This window comes from Nasonia vitripennis, assembly GCF_009193385.2.
Source record: "Nasonia vitripennis strain AsymCx chromosome 5 unlocalized genomic scaffold, Nvit_psr_1.1 chr5_random0002, whole genome shotgun sequence".
NCBI classification, from domain to species: Eukaryota; Metazoa; Arthropoda; class Insecta; order Hymenoptera; family Pteromalidae; genus Nasonia; species Nasonia vitripennis.
The window spans coordinates 410,243-425,225 of record NW_022279652.1 but is presented as its reverse complement, the minus strand read 5'-3'; the positions used below and the strand labels follow the sequence as shown (position 1 = coordinate 425,225).

General features: G+C 37.9%; 1 protein-coding gene across 1 annotated transcript in view; it reads left to right on the top strand.

Moving 5' to 3' along the window:
• The window catches only part of Msh4 (mutS homolog 4), a 462,579-nt gene that overhangs the window by 423,558 nt on the left and 24,038 nt on the right, over positions 1 to 14,983 (top strand). Inside the window, 1 exon segment of the mRNA NM_001159771.1 lies at positions 5,414 to 5,591. Coding sequence (NP_001153243.1) covers positions 5,414 to 5,591 — 178 coding nt within the window.

Genomic DNA, 14,983 nt, shown 5'->3' with positions numbered 1-14,983 from the left:
TTATCTATTTAACTTAACCAATTTAGGCTAATCACATAAAGTAAAATGAGAAATTAGTTAAACATAAACTTGTTGAAACTATTAACTAAATAAAATTAAGAAGGAAAAACATTTGAATAAAATATGACAATAAACTTTTGCTAGAAACGGATTTGACGATTGATGAGTTGCATGTTTTGATGTAATGCGGTATATTAATTATACAAGTATGATTAAATTGATAAAATATAGAAAGTCTTGAACAATAATTAATTTGTTTATGTATAAAATACTGTCAAAATAATAAAAAATGCACATAAATATCTGCATATGACTATATATGATGTGATTTTTACTATAGTTAATTATTATGAGATGAGAAAAAATATTTGGTTTTACATAAAAACAATACATGAGAAATAATAAAAATGAAAAATAGAACTAATAGGATGCGAACTTATTAATTGTCAATTAACTTTTAAGTTAAAAAAATGTAAAATGAATAAAGTAAACACAAGCTAACCTATGCTTTAAACACATACGTATATGAAACATCATTAAAAACAACATTATTTATTTATTTTAAAATACACTATTATTCATGTCTAGATACAAGAACATATTTTTACAAAAAAACAAATTGAATATAATAATTTCATAGGTTTGTTGATTTTATAAAATCACTAGGTGCAAGCACTTCAATACAGTTTTTATGACAAAAAAAAATTATTTGCTTAAAAAACTTATAAATGAAATACAACTTATTTCACTTTTACTAGGCAATATTATTTTTTTACTTTTCATGTAAAGCTACTGAGAAAACTGGATTATACAAGAACTTAGATTATAATATTTTTGTAATATTTATTATTCATTCTAGTTTTTAATTTAAAAAAAGGCAAACAATTTTTTTAGATTTTTAAAAACTAACTAACAGCATTTTTAAATGTATTGTAAAATATTTATATTTTATTATTTCAGAAGTGATCTTCTTGTCTCATGGTTAAATAAATATGGCATCTAATAGTAATGAAGAGTCAGATAACATCAGGAAACGCGATGATCGAAGATGTGCCATGTGTAATATTTATATTAGAAAATCAATTGGTCGAGAAAAGGAAATCGAATCTGAAGTTGAAATCGAATATGCTAAACAATTATCAAATAAAGATATTTACATCCATGATGTAATTTGTGATTCATGTAGAAAGCGATTAGCCAAATACATATCAAGCTCTAAACCTAAAAAGGTTAATGTTCCAGCAACTGCTTCGTCTCAAGATTCAAATGTTTCTGAATCATTTTCTCAGCTAACTGTCACTTCATCATCTCAGGAAAGTACACAATCATCTGTATACACAATAAAGGAACAAAAAGTACGAGCAACCACGGAATTACTTATTCAAAGGACGATTGCGGCACGTAAATATTGCTTTGTTTGTGGGTACCAAAAACAGACTAATAATATATTAGTTCCTTTAGAGGCCCGAATTCAAGTTTATAGTAAAATGAATGTTTTTATTCCACATGGCAATAGATGCTGTTGCACACATTTAATTAAAAAAAGATTTTATGAAGATGAACTAAATAAAATTAATATTTTTTCCACTACAAGTACGGTATATATTGATGAATTACTACAATTTTTGAGTCAATTATCAATGAAAGCAGACGAAACTTTATTAGATACAGTAGCTGAATTTTCCATGCCTGAAAAAAAATTGAAAGTTTTTACGGGATTAACGTGGGAAAATATTAATTATCTTAAAGATCAACTCACTTCTCTGAAGAATTCCTGTGTAAGGACAGCGACACAAGCCATTGTCGTATTTTTATTCAAAATGCGCTCTGGGAATTCTAACTCGCTCATCTCTACAATATTTGACATTGAAAGCGAACAACAAGTATCTCGTTTTTGTCAATCAGTATTATTATCTTTCGAAAAAGATTTACTACCAAAACACTTTGGATTAGAAAATGTAGACAGAAATGAATTGATTGAAAATCAAACTTCTAATATGGCAAAGAAATTACATCCTGGTAAACAACTTATTTTGATTGCTGATGGTACTTATATAAGGCATGAAAAAAGCTCTAATAACGAGTACCAAAGAAAATCTTATTCAGGCCAAAAAAAAGTTCCTCTGACTAAACCATTTACTATATGTACTACTAATGGTTATGTTGTTGACCAGTTAGGTCCATATCTTGCAAATAAAAATGATGCTACAATACTGATTGAAATATTGGAATAGAAGCAGAATATTTTACAGAAACTTCTTCGCCAAGGGGACATTTTTATACTGGATAGAGGTTTCAGGGACATTAAACAAAAATTAGAAAATATGGGTTATATTGTTTTGATGCCTGCACTCAAAGGTTCAAAATCTCAACTTTCTACGCAAGAATCAAATGAAACAAGATTCACGACAAAACTGCGATGGGTTGTTGAAGCAGTGCACGGAGTTCAAAAGAAAAAATATAGGTTATTAGATCACAAACTTGATAATAAAATGGTGAAAAATACTGGATCTTATTGTAAAATTTCTTGCTACTTAAATAACTTGTTTGGCAAACGCCTAGATTCTGATGAAGACATGCAAGATGAAATATTTAGTGCTATGCAATCTAGAAAAAATGTTGAAAATACATTAGCAGTTTTAGTAGCAGACAAAAGATGGAGTCGTCGGAAACTACCATTTAAAATAATAACTTCGGATGATTTACCAGACTTTCCTGAATTAACAATAAAAGATTTGAAAATTCTGTTTACAGGAACATATCAGCTTAAACAGACAATATCTTACTTAGCGGAAATGCTTGACGCAGATAATAATTTGAAGATTGGATATTCAAAAGAGACTAACAATATTCTCAAACTTGAAGTTCAATCCAGGCATATTAACAGAAAACAATACAAATGTTTCGTTGAGTATAAACCAAATGGTATTGGTTATTCTAGCATCTTAAGACACTGTTGTGATTGTGCTAACGGTAACCGTACTATAGGATGTTGTGCGCATATTGCTGCCATAATCTATTATCTTTCACATGGAAGATATTTATCAAAAATCATACGACCAGCTGAAATTCTGTCTAAAATGTTTCTTAATGATCAAATTGAAGTGTGTATTGATGAAGATAGTGACAATGATGAGTGAATCATTTTTTCTATTGTGAACATTCGTTATTTTTAAAAAGCTACTTGTATACGTTCCATAATTTATTTTAAATAGCCTATGAAGATAATAAATTATACTTTGTACGAATTGAACATACTTAACTTCAATTCCTTTTTACCTGATAATTATTACTGTCAATAGATTTTGAATAATCAATTAAGTAGAGGCAGATAAGCAAAATATGGCCTTTTTAAGACCACAAGACGCCAAAAGTACCCTCAAACGATCGATTTCAAGGCTATGTTTAGCTAAAAACAGGCTTTTTTGCGTGAAAACCCTTGCATTATGACATTTTTAGGTTAGTTTTGGGTTACATGGTACCAAAAATGGCCTTTTTCGGCGTTAAATCACTCAAATGAGGGCATTTTTAGGTTAAAGAGAAAAGCAGACACTGACAGAGGCGATATTCTTTTTATATATAGAGAGAAACCCTTTATTACCTCAAATTCTGATAAGACCATCATTGAAAACGTAAGATAATATAAAAAATACGGCTTGGAGCGAACAAAATATTTCATTTGATTATGTTTTCATGGGAAGAAATGCAAAACTACTCAAAAGGAGTCACTTTAGTAACTAAATTGTAACATAACCAGCTAAAAACGTGAAAAAATGGCAAAAAAATCAGTTTTTGGCTCAAATCGAGTTGTGCCACCATTTTTAAGGAAAAAACGTTAGTGCCATCGTAAAGAACGAGAAAAAGTACACAAAAAAAGTCTACTTAAAAAGTTGCACCTCAAAAACAAGGGGGTCAAAATATCGATTGAAAACTTTAATAATTTTTTTAGATCCGATATTTGAGGTTATGTAATCCCAAATTGCAGTTATTCATGACATAAAAATACACCAATGTGAATTTTTAAAAAAATTTTTATCCTATAGGGACTTCAGAAAAAAATAAAATCAAAAAAACACGTTTATCGACGTTACTGCGCATGCGCACTAGGCAGAGAGCTAAAAATTTGGCTATGGGAGTTTTTTTTTATCCCCCATCGAATGGTATATAACATATATACATTTTCCAAGGGGGCCATTTCACCATAGTAACCCGGCTATAGCCTTTGCAAGTCATCCGCGTAGATGAGATGGGAGAGAGAGAGAGAGAGAGAGAGAGAGAGAGAGAGAGAGAGAGAGAGAGAGAGAGAGAGAGAGAGAGAGAGAGAGAGAGAGAGAGAGAGAGAGAGAGAGAGAGAGAGAGAGAGAGAGAGAGCGAGACAGAGAGAGAGAAAAATGGAATCCTACTGACTCTAACTAACAAAAGTAGCCACCAGAACCAGGCGATGGTTCAGTTTTCTTCTTCTTATGGGAGTTAGCGTCTCCTTATGTCTGCCGTTGACTAGCCTCTTCTCAACCGTCTAACTTGTAGACAACTTCTTGAATTAAAATTTTTTGAAATTCCCACACTCATTCCATAAACATATGTGTTTAAAGTAGATCCATTAAGAAAAAAGTGTCCTATGAAGCCCAAAACTGAAGTAAGTCTGCGGTAGCTGAAATAATGATAATTGTGATTTTTGGCCTTTGAGGACCTATTGTACCTGACAATGGTATTTATAAACTTTGTTTGATAGTGTTCACAGTATTCCTGAGTTAACTCTCGTCCTCTACTACTAATAAATGATTCACTTTTAACGTGATCAAATTTGACTATTGGATCTTAGGAACAATTCGGTTAAGTTGGGTTAATAGAACACTTTTCTCTTCAAAGTAAACGATACGTAAAACACGTGTGTATTCTTAAAAAGATCTGTAAGTACATGTGCTGAAAGTAAAATAAGTGAAAAATGTATAGTACTTGTTTTGTACGTCGAAGTCGGTTAGCTCTTTTTCAAATACACTAATTTTAAGTTAATAGACGAAAGCTTGCAAAAAGTTTTAATTTTAAAATCTTATTTCAGAATTCTACATATCACTTGGACACGAAACATTTTACGGTGATAAGAACATTGGCGGTTAATTTCCGATCAAAATAAGCGATAAAAAAATCGGTTTTCTATGATTCATTAAAGGTTTTAATGTTATAAAATGTTGTGCTCCTTTGAACTTCTTGACTATCATCCGCTATATATTTTACTGCATACTGTGCGATATAATATAATATACTATAACGACTGCTAAGACAATTGTTACAGTAAAATTTTATTGTTATTAATTGCTATAAATTTTGTTATAGCAATTAAGTTATTCTTAATTTCCATTACTTTTTACTGTAAAACTATTTTAAGTAAAAAATTTTATTTTTTTTTTTGCAGTTTACATTTTGATTGCCACCCAAAAATCTCGACAAGTATCAATTTAATATATACGCATAAATTAAAAATTGGGGCTTCTAACGTCGAATATTATGGAATCGCAGCCGCTAGAATGTCATCCCTTCCAAAATCTTTAATAAGTGGAGCAGAAGCAATAGCAAAGAAAATTAGTATAAAGGTAATATAATCGAGTACGTTATTTATTACAATACTATTACAAAAATTCTATAGTATACTAGTGTCTATTAAGGTGCCTATTACCATTATAAAGCGTTTCCGCAGGTACATTGTAAAATGCTGCCAATCTTTTTGGCTCGTGGCTTACTTGAACCTTATGTATTACTCTAATTTTATTGTTTTTTGGTTATTATCCGCGTGTAGGACGACAGTCCCCTCGGTAGCTGCCTTCGCATTGATTTGGGGGGTCACCTTTTTTATGCTATTCTGGTGGTAATAAGTCTTGTGAATATCCGTTATTGTTTTTCGTGCAGAGAATCGCCAAGCATTGTTTTATCTGCTGTATTAGCCGTGAACACCCCTATTATAAACTCCAATACTCTACGTCCTACAACTCGGTAAGGGTAGCAAAAAATGTGTGCCTGACGTTGTCCTGTTCGGATGTGTATTCACATCCGGGTGTATCTTCTCTATTAATCATAAAAAGGTATTTCCTAAAATATCCGTGACTGAAAAGAAACTAGGTCTAGTAAAAATTAACTTTCTCTTACGTTATCTCTATGATCCTACGATTGTGATGAGAATCTCAGTCTACCTTGCCCTTGAGCATTTCGTCTATCTGATTTGCCATTTGCGCATTATTATTTTTTCTTTTACCACGGCGATTGAGATACTATTTGATGTTACGCCAGCCCCATAGATACTCATACGTTTGATTCCAAGAACAGCGACGAGGATAACCCCTGCGAATTTCATCGATGCCGCAGCTGCGACTGTCCGATAGTAGCACGCTATTCATCAGTATGATGGTAAGTATCAATTTTGCTGTCAGCAGGAAGCAGGATGATGTCGATCTTATAAAATGCCAAAGTAAACTTGCATTCTGACATCTACACGTCAAGACTCCGGGCCACAGCTGAGCAGATAGTAGCAGCAGAAGAACAGCGGCCTTACTAGCCAGCGGCAGCAACAGTATAAACTAGAGTAAAGTGGCAGAGTAGGGGCGCGCGAGTATATATATATATATATATATATATATATATATATATATATATATATATATATATATATATATGTAGCAATACGCTCGCTTTATAACTATATTTGTAACTCAGCGAGTGGCTGCGGCAGCAAAGCGATAGGCCCGCACATACCCACACAGCATGAACAACATTGATTCAAGTTTTAAATATATATATATATATATATATATATATATATATATATATATATATATATATACATACATATATATATATATATATATATATATATATACATATATGTATTGTGACGGCCGAGTGCACGTCAAATGTCTAACGGCTAATCATATACTAATTGTAATAAGATTATTGTTTCAGCAAGCTGCCAACGAGCTCCGAAACGAGCGAGAACGAGAAACGAGGCAAGATAGAGACAGAGAAAGTGAGAGCATAGGTAGCGCAGTTGCCGCCTGGCCGCACAGCGTTGGCGAGATATGACAACGATGTGCCGACGGCCGGGAGAACCGCGACTAAAGTTAGTCTCGCTGCGCTATCCACACGAGTAGCTCGCGCTACTATATACGCGGATTTGTTGTGAGTCCTGCGAGCATCCCTAGAGCGAACGATATTCGTCATGCATGATCTGAGTCGGCCGAGCCGTGCCTTCTGCACGCCCGACGTTAATTTACAATAAACAGGGCCCTTCTGGCCCTGGTTATAACACGGCAGGAAAGTATTAACCGAGTGTTATAAATGGCGCCCCAAAACGTGTGTCAAGATCAAGCTATTTAACTCGCGAGTGTACAAAAATTGTATAGCGGCTACTCGTGCTACAGTGTCGACACATTGTAGAGGTAAGTGAGACTCGGAAAAAAAAACTGACCGCAACGGTAGAAAGTATTAGACAGCGTCGAATAATACGCGCAGTTTAACTTTGTAGCGGCAGGCATCAGCCTTCAAAATTCGAAACGGTCAATGACCGAGCGGCCAGCGACAGCGAGCGTATACATTGTTTACATCGCGTACCGCGAACCGAGAGCTCGAATTCTTACAGTGTCGCCCGTTAGGCGAGTGAGACGGATGAACTATAGTCAGTATAGGAATTCAAACTATTGTATGGATTTTTGAGAATTCTTTTTGCACTCTGATGCAATTTTTATACTTGACTACTGTTTAAGCCGTAATCTCGCAGTTCAACAAATTGTTGTGTTATTAGGAATGTTAAGGCATAAATCGCGATAATAATATAGAAAAATTTCGCGAGATCTTGAGCCTGGTTTTGTGAAAAAAATAGCTGTGTAGTTGAGTACAGAAACGTACGAATACATATACATATACAATCAACACACAGCCGCTCCGGCGTATAACTGCTTTTTCGAATTCACGTAGAAAAATTTTTTTTTGCATGATAGAGGGAGTTAGTAACATTTAAATTCACAAATAATTTATTAAAGTGGAATTGTTTTTTTTACAAATTAGTAAGTTTTTTTCTCTTTCTCAGATTTTCAAACTTGTAGCACAAAACGTGCGTGATTACTTCCTCTGTCAGGCAATTTATCGCGGTTCAAAAACAAATTATTGTTACCGTTATATAAAATTAATTGAGCGATTAAAATTAAATCACACGTATTAATCGAAAAAGCAAACGTGTGTTCCAGTGTCGACAACTAAGTATTAAATTCACTTCGAGAGTAACTTGGATTGTTGAATCCTGAGTTTTTTTTGGTGGTGCTGAATTTGACTCGGCTCTGCTTCTATTAAATGTCAGAATACTCAACGAGCACAATGTCTTTAACTGGCTCGTACATAGACTTAATTAGCGATACAAGACCACGTAAGATCGATGGACACGAACACGTTAGGTCAAGCGTTAGATTTATTAGGTTTGCAGGATAGGGGGGCTGATGAAGAGAGAATGCGTCGATTGTTTAGGTGCCTAGCAGTTGACTACGGGCCAGAAGACTTCCGTCCGTCGCTAACCCTGTTAAATTCGGAGGAGTTATTTAGGTCGCGGGCGACACGACGCGCGTCGTAAATAATGAATTATATCCCTCAGGAAGTCAGCGGCATATTTGAAGAAGAAGAGCGGAACGCGAATCAAATAAGTCTAAGAATTTTGCACTAAAGAAATGCAATCAGCAACCCTGATGCCGAAAGTCAGGAGCAACAGGCGTATCAGCCTACGGATTGCAGCAATCCAAGTGGCTTCGAAAACGAATTCAGCTGGTTGGAACCAGTAACAATAGGGTTCGGTCAACCACTACATAGAGAACAGGTTCGACAACCGTTAGCAACAATTTTCGGTGGTAATCCGTGCGATAATACTAGCACGGTAGGGAATGACGTTGTTGAGGAAAGCCTTGAAAATCCAGATCAAATAAGAATAGACGTGAATCCCCCAGAATTAGCGGATGAACAAGAGAGAACATCGAACGTCGATTTCCTGATGTATTTAGCCAGCGACGGCTGCACGTATAATTTACCGAAAAGAGTCGTCGACGACCTATTAAAGAAAGACGACGAAATCGCACAGTATAAGAAAATACGAGATGAGGCGTGCGAATATATAAAGAAATTACGCATAGCTAACAGCGCTCAGAGAGAGCCTCCGGCGTGTAGTACCCGTTTAAGAACATCAGAATTTACACGGTCGAAAGAAGATGCAACACCATCAGCAGAGACCAAGAGTAAACACGTAGATTTTAATGACACGTACTCAAATAGGTATTTCGAACCAACAAACAAGAATCTCTCAACTTCAGAATTAGAAGATAGCAACATATGCCAGCAACCTCAGCGAAGGCTAAGTCAACAGTCGAGACCACACAACCATACGCCTGGCCAACTACGGCCGATTCAGCCTCCGTATACGTTACCACAGTCTAGTTACTAGAGGAATATCTTTTCACTGAACAGAATGGCGCAACAGGCACAAGTACTGACATGTCATCAAACGAAAAGCCAAAGGGGAACAGTAAGCGAGATCCGTACTGACCCCGAGGTTAATTCAGGGATCTCGGCATCACAGGGAGGGATCTACGGGAAACACAACACTAGTAGAAAGGGAGACACAACACTAGTAGAAATCGTAGCATTTCTAAAGACCAAATGCAAAGCGAAGCCGCAACCATTGCCAGCACCACCGGTTGTCCCGAAGACGGCTCCAACAGCCGTAAGGCCAGATTCGACCAGCCATCAGCCCGACACGACGTCGAAAACCACGGCTGCTCCAGCAGCAACAGCCGTAAAGAAACGGCCGACTCTAACCAACGAACAGTTGAACAAAGAGTTCGACCGTAACCGTGAATTGAAGCGTCGAGCGAAAAACAGGCTGCCGACTTACACCGAACCTGGACCGCAATGCCCCATTTGCGGATACCGAGGTATTGCTCGATTGGACGAGTGCCCCAATTTCAACGTCCATGGAATGGACTTAACGTACGGCGACAAGTACAAGAAGAAGTAGAAGAAGAAGCTCAGGCTAACGGCCGAACCACTTCATTTCCTCCTGTACCTTACCTCAATCCCGTGCAATGAAGCATTTTGTTTTTTCTTATTTCTTTTCTTTCTCTCTTAATGTTTTTTTTTAGAGGCAAAAGACTGCCGTACTGGCCAACGGCCGTATGTAAAAAGAGAGGCGAGAGACTAAAAATGAACTATTTTTTTACTTCTTTCATTATATGTATTATCTAATTAATGATGATAATAAAAAGTCAAGTTTTCCTTGTAAAAATTGATATTTATTACAAGTTCTTATAACCCAGTTAAACATGACTGAGTGCGAGCTGGTACACCTGGCAGGGTACACAGCGTCTGGGGGAGGATGTTGTGACGGCCGAGTGCACGTCAAATGTCTAACGGCTAATCATGTACTAATTGTAATAAGATTATTGTTTCAGCAAGCTACCAACGAGCGCCGAAACGAGCGAGAACGAGAAACGAGGCAAGATAGAGACAGAGAAAGTGAGAGCATAGGTAGCGCGGTTGCCGCCTGGCCGCACAGCGTTGGCGAGATATGACAACGATGTGCCGACGGCCGGGAGAACCGCGACTAGAGTTAGTCTCGCTGCGCTATCCACACGAGTAGCTCGCGCTACTATATACGCGGATTTGTTGTGAGTCCTGCGAGCATCCCGAGAGCGAACGATATTCGTCCGTGCGTTACCGACGAGTTGCTGCGACGCCCGTCCGAACTGTTACATCCCCACGTCCGAGACTGGACCACGTCCATTGCGTCAAGTACTACTGCCACTACTGAGTTGTAAGTACCTGCACTCTCACTCTCTCACGTCGACAGGGTAATATCTCTCGTCTCTCTTTATCGTTCGTCGAAGTTTGCGGCGTTTGCACCTCCGTGTATAGTTACAATTGAATATACATCTCCTTATCTAAACTTCTCGTGTGTTATTTCTTACGACCCGACCTACGCCGCCTCCGCGGGCTCGTGTAAAAACAAGTGCATGATCTGACTCGGCCGAGCCGTGCCTTCTGCACGCCCGACGTTAATTTACAATAAACAGGGCCCTTCTGGCCCTGGTTATAACACGGCAGGAAAGTATTAACCGAGTGTAATACTTTAATATATATATTCCACAAAGTTCCTCTTACTCTATTATATTAAAATGTGTCTGGTAAACTCCGGATATAAGTTCACTTCATCCCCAAAACTACCCCTCTTTAGGGGTTGGGGTGAACCGGAAGTTGACCGAAAGTAATCGAAAAAAAAATGACGGAAGTGACCGAAATATTTAACACCGTATACAGTTGAATACACTTCAACATTAATGTGACAGTTAAATTTGAATAATAATTATATGCTATATGAAAAAGAACAAATTAATTATTTATTGATCTATTATCTGTGTATTTTATAATATCCCATTTATTCATCAATAAGGTATTATAACATATTATACTGTTTTAATCAAAAGACCCCGGCGAAAATGATAGGGAAATTGGGTCCCGGTAAATTTAGACATAAATATAACCAAGTTGTAGCTATCGGTTCCGTGAACAAAAGTCCCCATGGGCTCAAGTCTCAGAAATCCACCGTTTTCTAGAAAATAATCATTTTATGCGCGGATTTTGGCGAAGGTTAGAAAGGCCGGCGCATAACTTCAGACGATCTCCAGGCGCAACAGGTTATTGTTGTTGTTTACTTAACCCCCTATTAATGTGTATTATTCTCTATCGGCAGCAAGAATTCGCGCGCAGTCGCTGTAAGTAATCCGGCAGCCTTAAGGAGTAATACTAATACTAAGAGTTGCAATGCGGATGATGGATGTAGGAACAAGCAAGCGCGTGTAAGTAATTATATTAAAATCATATGATACTTGATTGATTACTTATTACTGGCTCGCGCATCACCTGCAGAAGTTTCTCGCGACGACTCTAGCCGGCGACTAATGCAACGGCTTGGCCGAGAAGCGCAAGCTCTGCGAGGTGCACAACAACCTACTGACCGACCAGCAGATGCTTATCCTGATGGTTCACTAGGAGGAGCGCCGCGACTTCACGATTATCGAAGTGTCTAATGACCGAACTGCAACGAACCTGAACAACGGGAGCCTCGCTCGTATCATGGAGAGGTACGAAGCCGTGCAGACCGCCTCGCCGCCTAGAGGTGCAACAGGATCGATCAAAGCAAGCTACTCTCCTAACCTATTACGGATGTCGACCGAGAAAGGGCTCGAGAAGAGCAAGGCCATCAAGTAGTCAGCTATCAAGAGCCAGTTGGACTCGACGCAGCTGCACAAGGTCAGTCTCGTAAACTGCACGAGCTAGCTCAAGGTGCGTGGCGTCACGGTAGGGCAGGGGCGCGCGTGCCATGAGCGGGAACATGAGCTGGCTGAGCGAGCGGTGCAGTCCGCACTCGAGGTGGGAGCTGGTGGGGAACAGGTCGGCTGCTAGTCAGGATCAAGGACACAGCGAACTTAGAAGAGCCGAAGAATGCGTTAAAGCCGCCCAAATATTTTGCGAGGATAGAGAAATACTCCAGAGTATTTCTGCGATACTGAGTGGGATGCTGTGCGCAATATTGTGTGCGATACCGGACGCGATACTTTGTATACGAGACTGTGCGCGATACTTCGTACGATACTGTGTCCGATACTTTGTACGAGACTATGCGCGATACTTCGTACGATACTGTGTCCGATACTATGTGCTATATTTTTAGTGATTCTCTGCGGTATTTACATAGTTGGCATAAGATATCGCACACAGTATCGCAAAACGTATGAGTATAACGTCATGTTTGTAGAATAAATAAATTCGTAGTGAGAAAGAGGTTGTAAAAAAAAGAGCTTGCACGTCGGCTCCGTGTTTCAACAACAACATCTGCATGCTTGCCAGTTCTCCTGTCACATGCTTCTTAAAACTTCTACAAATATCGATACCTTGGGCGATACTGTGTGGGATACTGTGCGCGATATTGTGTGCGATACTGTGCCCGATACTGTGTACGATACTGTGTGCGATACTTTGTACGAGTCTGTGCGCGATACTGTGTGGGATACTGTGCGCGATATTGTGCGCGATACTTCGTACGATACTGTGTCCGATACTATGTGCTATATTTTTAGTGATTCTCTGCGGTATTTACATAGTTGGCATAAGATATCGCACACAGTATCGCAAAACGTATGAGTATAACGTCATGTTTGTAGAATAAATAAATTCGTAGTAAGAAAAAGGTTGTAAAAAAAGAGCTTGCACGTCTGCTCCGTGTTTCAACAACAACATCTGCAGTGCTTGCCAGTTCTCCTGTCACATGCTTCTTAAAACTTCTACAAATATCGATACTTTGGGCGATACTGTGTGGGATACTGTGCGCGATATTGTGTGCGATACTGTGCGCGATACTGTGTGCAATACTGTGTGCGATACTTTGTACGAGTCTGTGCGCGATACTTCGTACGATACTGTGTCCGATACTATGTGCTATATTTTTAGTGATTCTCTGCGGTATTTACATAGTTGGCATAAGATATCGCACACAGTATCGCCAAACGTATGAGTATAACGTCATGTTTGTAGAATTAATAAATTCGTAGTAAGAAAAAGGTTGTAAAAAAAGAGCTTGCACGTCTGCTCCGTGTTTCAACAACAACATCTGCATGCTTGCCAGTTCTCCTGTCACATGCTTCTTAAAACTTCTACAAATATCGATACCTTGGGCGATACTGTGTGGGATACTGTGCGCGATATTGTGTGCGATACTGTGCGCGATACTGTGTGCGATACTGTGTGCGATACTTTGTACGAGTCTGTGCGCGATACTGTGTGGGATACTGTGCGCGATATTGTGCGCGATACTTCGTACGATACTGTGTCCGATACTATGTGCTATATTTTTAGTGATTCTCTGCGGTATTTACATAGTGGCATAAGATATCGCACACAGTATCGCAAAACGTATGAGTATAACGTCATGTTTGTAGAATAAATAAATTCGTAGTGAGAAAGAGGTTGTAAAAAAAAGAGCTTGCACGTCGGCTCCGTGTTTCAACAACAACATCTGCATGCTTGCCAGTTCTCCTGTCACATGCTTCTTAAAACTTCTACAAATATCGATACCTTGGGCGATACTGTGTGGGATACTGTGCGCGATATTGTGTGCGATACTGTGCGCGATACTGTGTGCGATACTGTGTGCGATACTTTGTACGAGTCTGTGCGCGATACTGTGTGGGATACTGTGCGCGATATTGTGCGCGATACTTCGTACGATACTGTGTCCGATACTATGTGCTATATTTTTAGTGATTCTCTGCGGTATTTACATAGTGGCATAAGATATCGCACACAGTATCGCAAAACGTATGAGTATAACGTCATGTTTGTAGAATAAATAAATTCGTAGTGAGAAAAAAAAAATTTATTAAATTAGATCCATGAATTTTGAAAGCTATCAACAGAATTGCATTAGTTTTTAGGATTTCTCAACCCATTGCACATTAGAGTAAGACATCGGCGATAGTCTAATGGTGAGAGCCGGTGTTCTACTTCAACTTTTCTGTTAACGTAATCTGAAATAACAAGTTATATTTAATAGTTATTATTTAGCAAGTCAATAATCAGTAAGTCAATTAATTTAATGCATATCTCTCAGAAAACGGCGTTGTATAGTGTTTCTGTTATTTTTCTATAGTTATTTCTACCAGTGGGCGTCATAAGCTTTAATTGAGATTTTCCAATAATTAATTTCATTAAACTTCTGATCATTTCCTTGCTGTTCTTAATCCATTTTTCCTCTATATATGACAACTCTTTTATTGAAATAAAGACATCGTATCCATCCGCAAGTTGTTTCTATAAAAATATAATTTTAGAATTAATATACTCACATGAAATTATAGTACATTACGATACTAGTGGCATAAGTCGTACTTTACGGCACGGCGTGTGT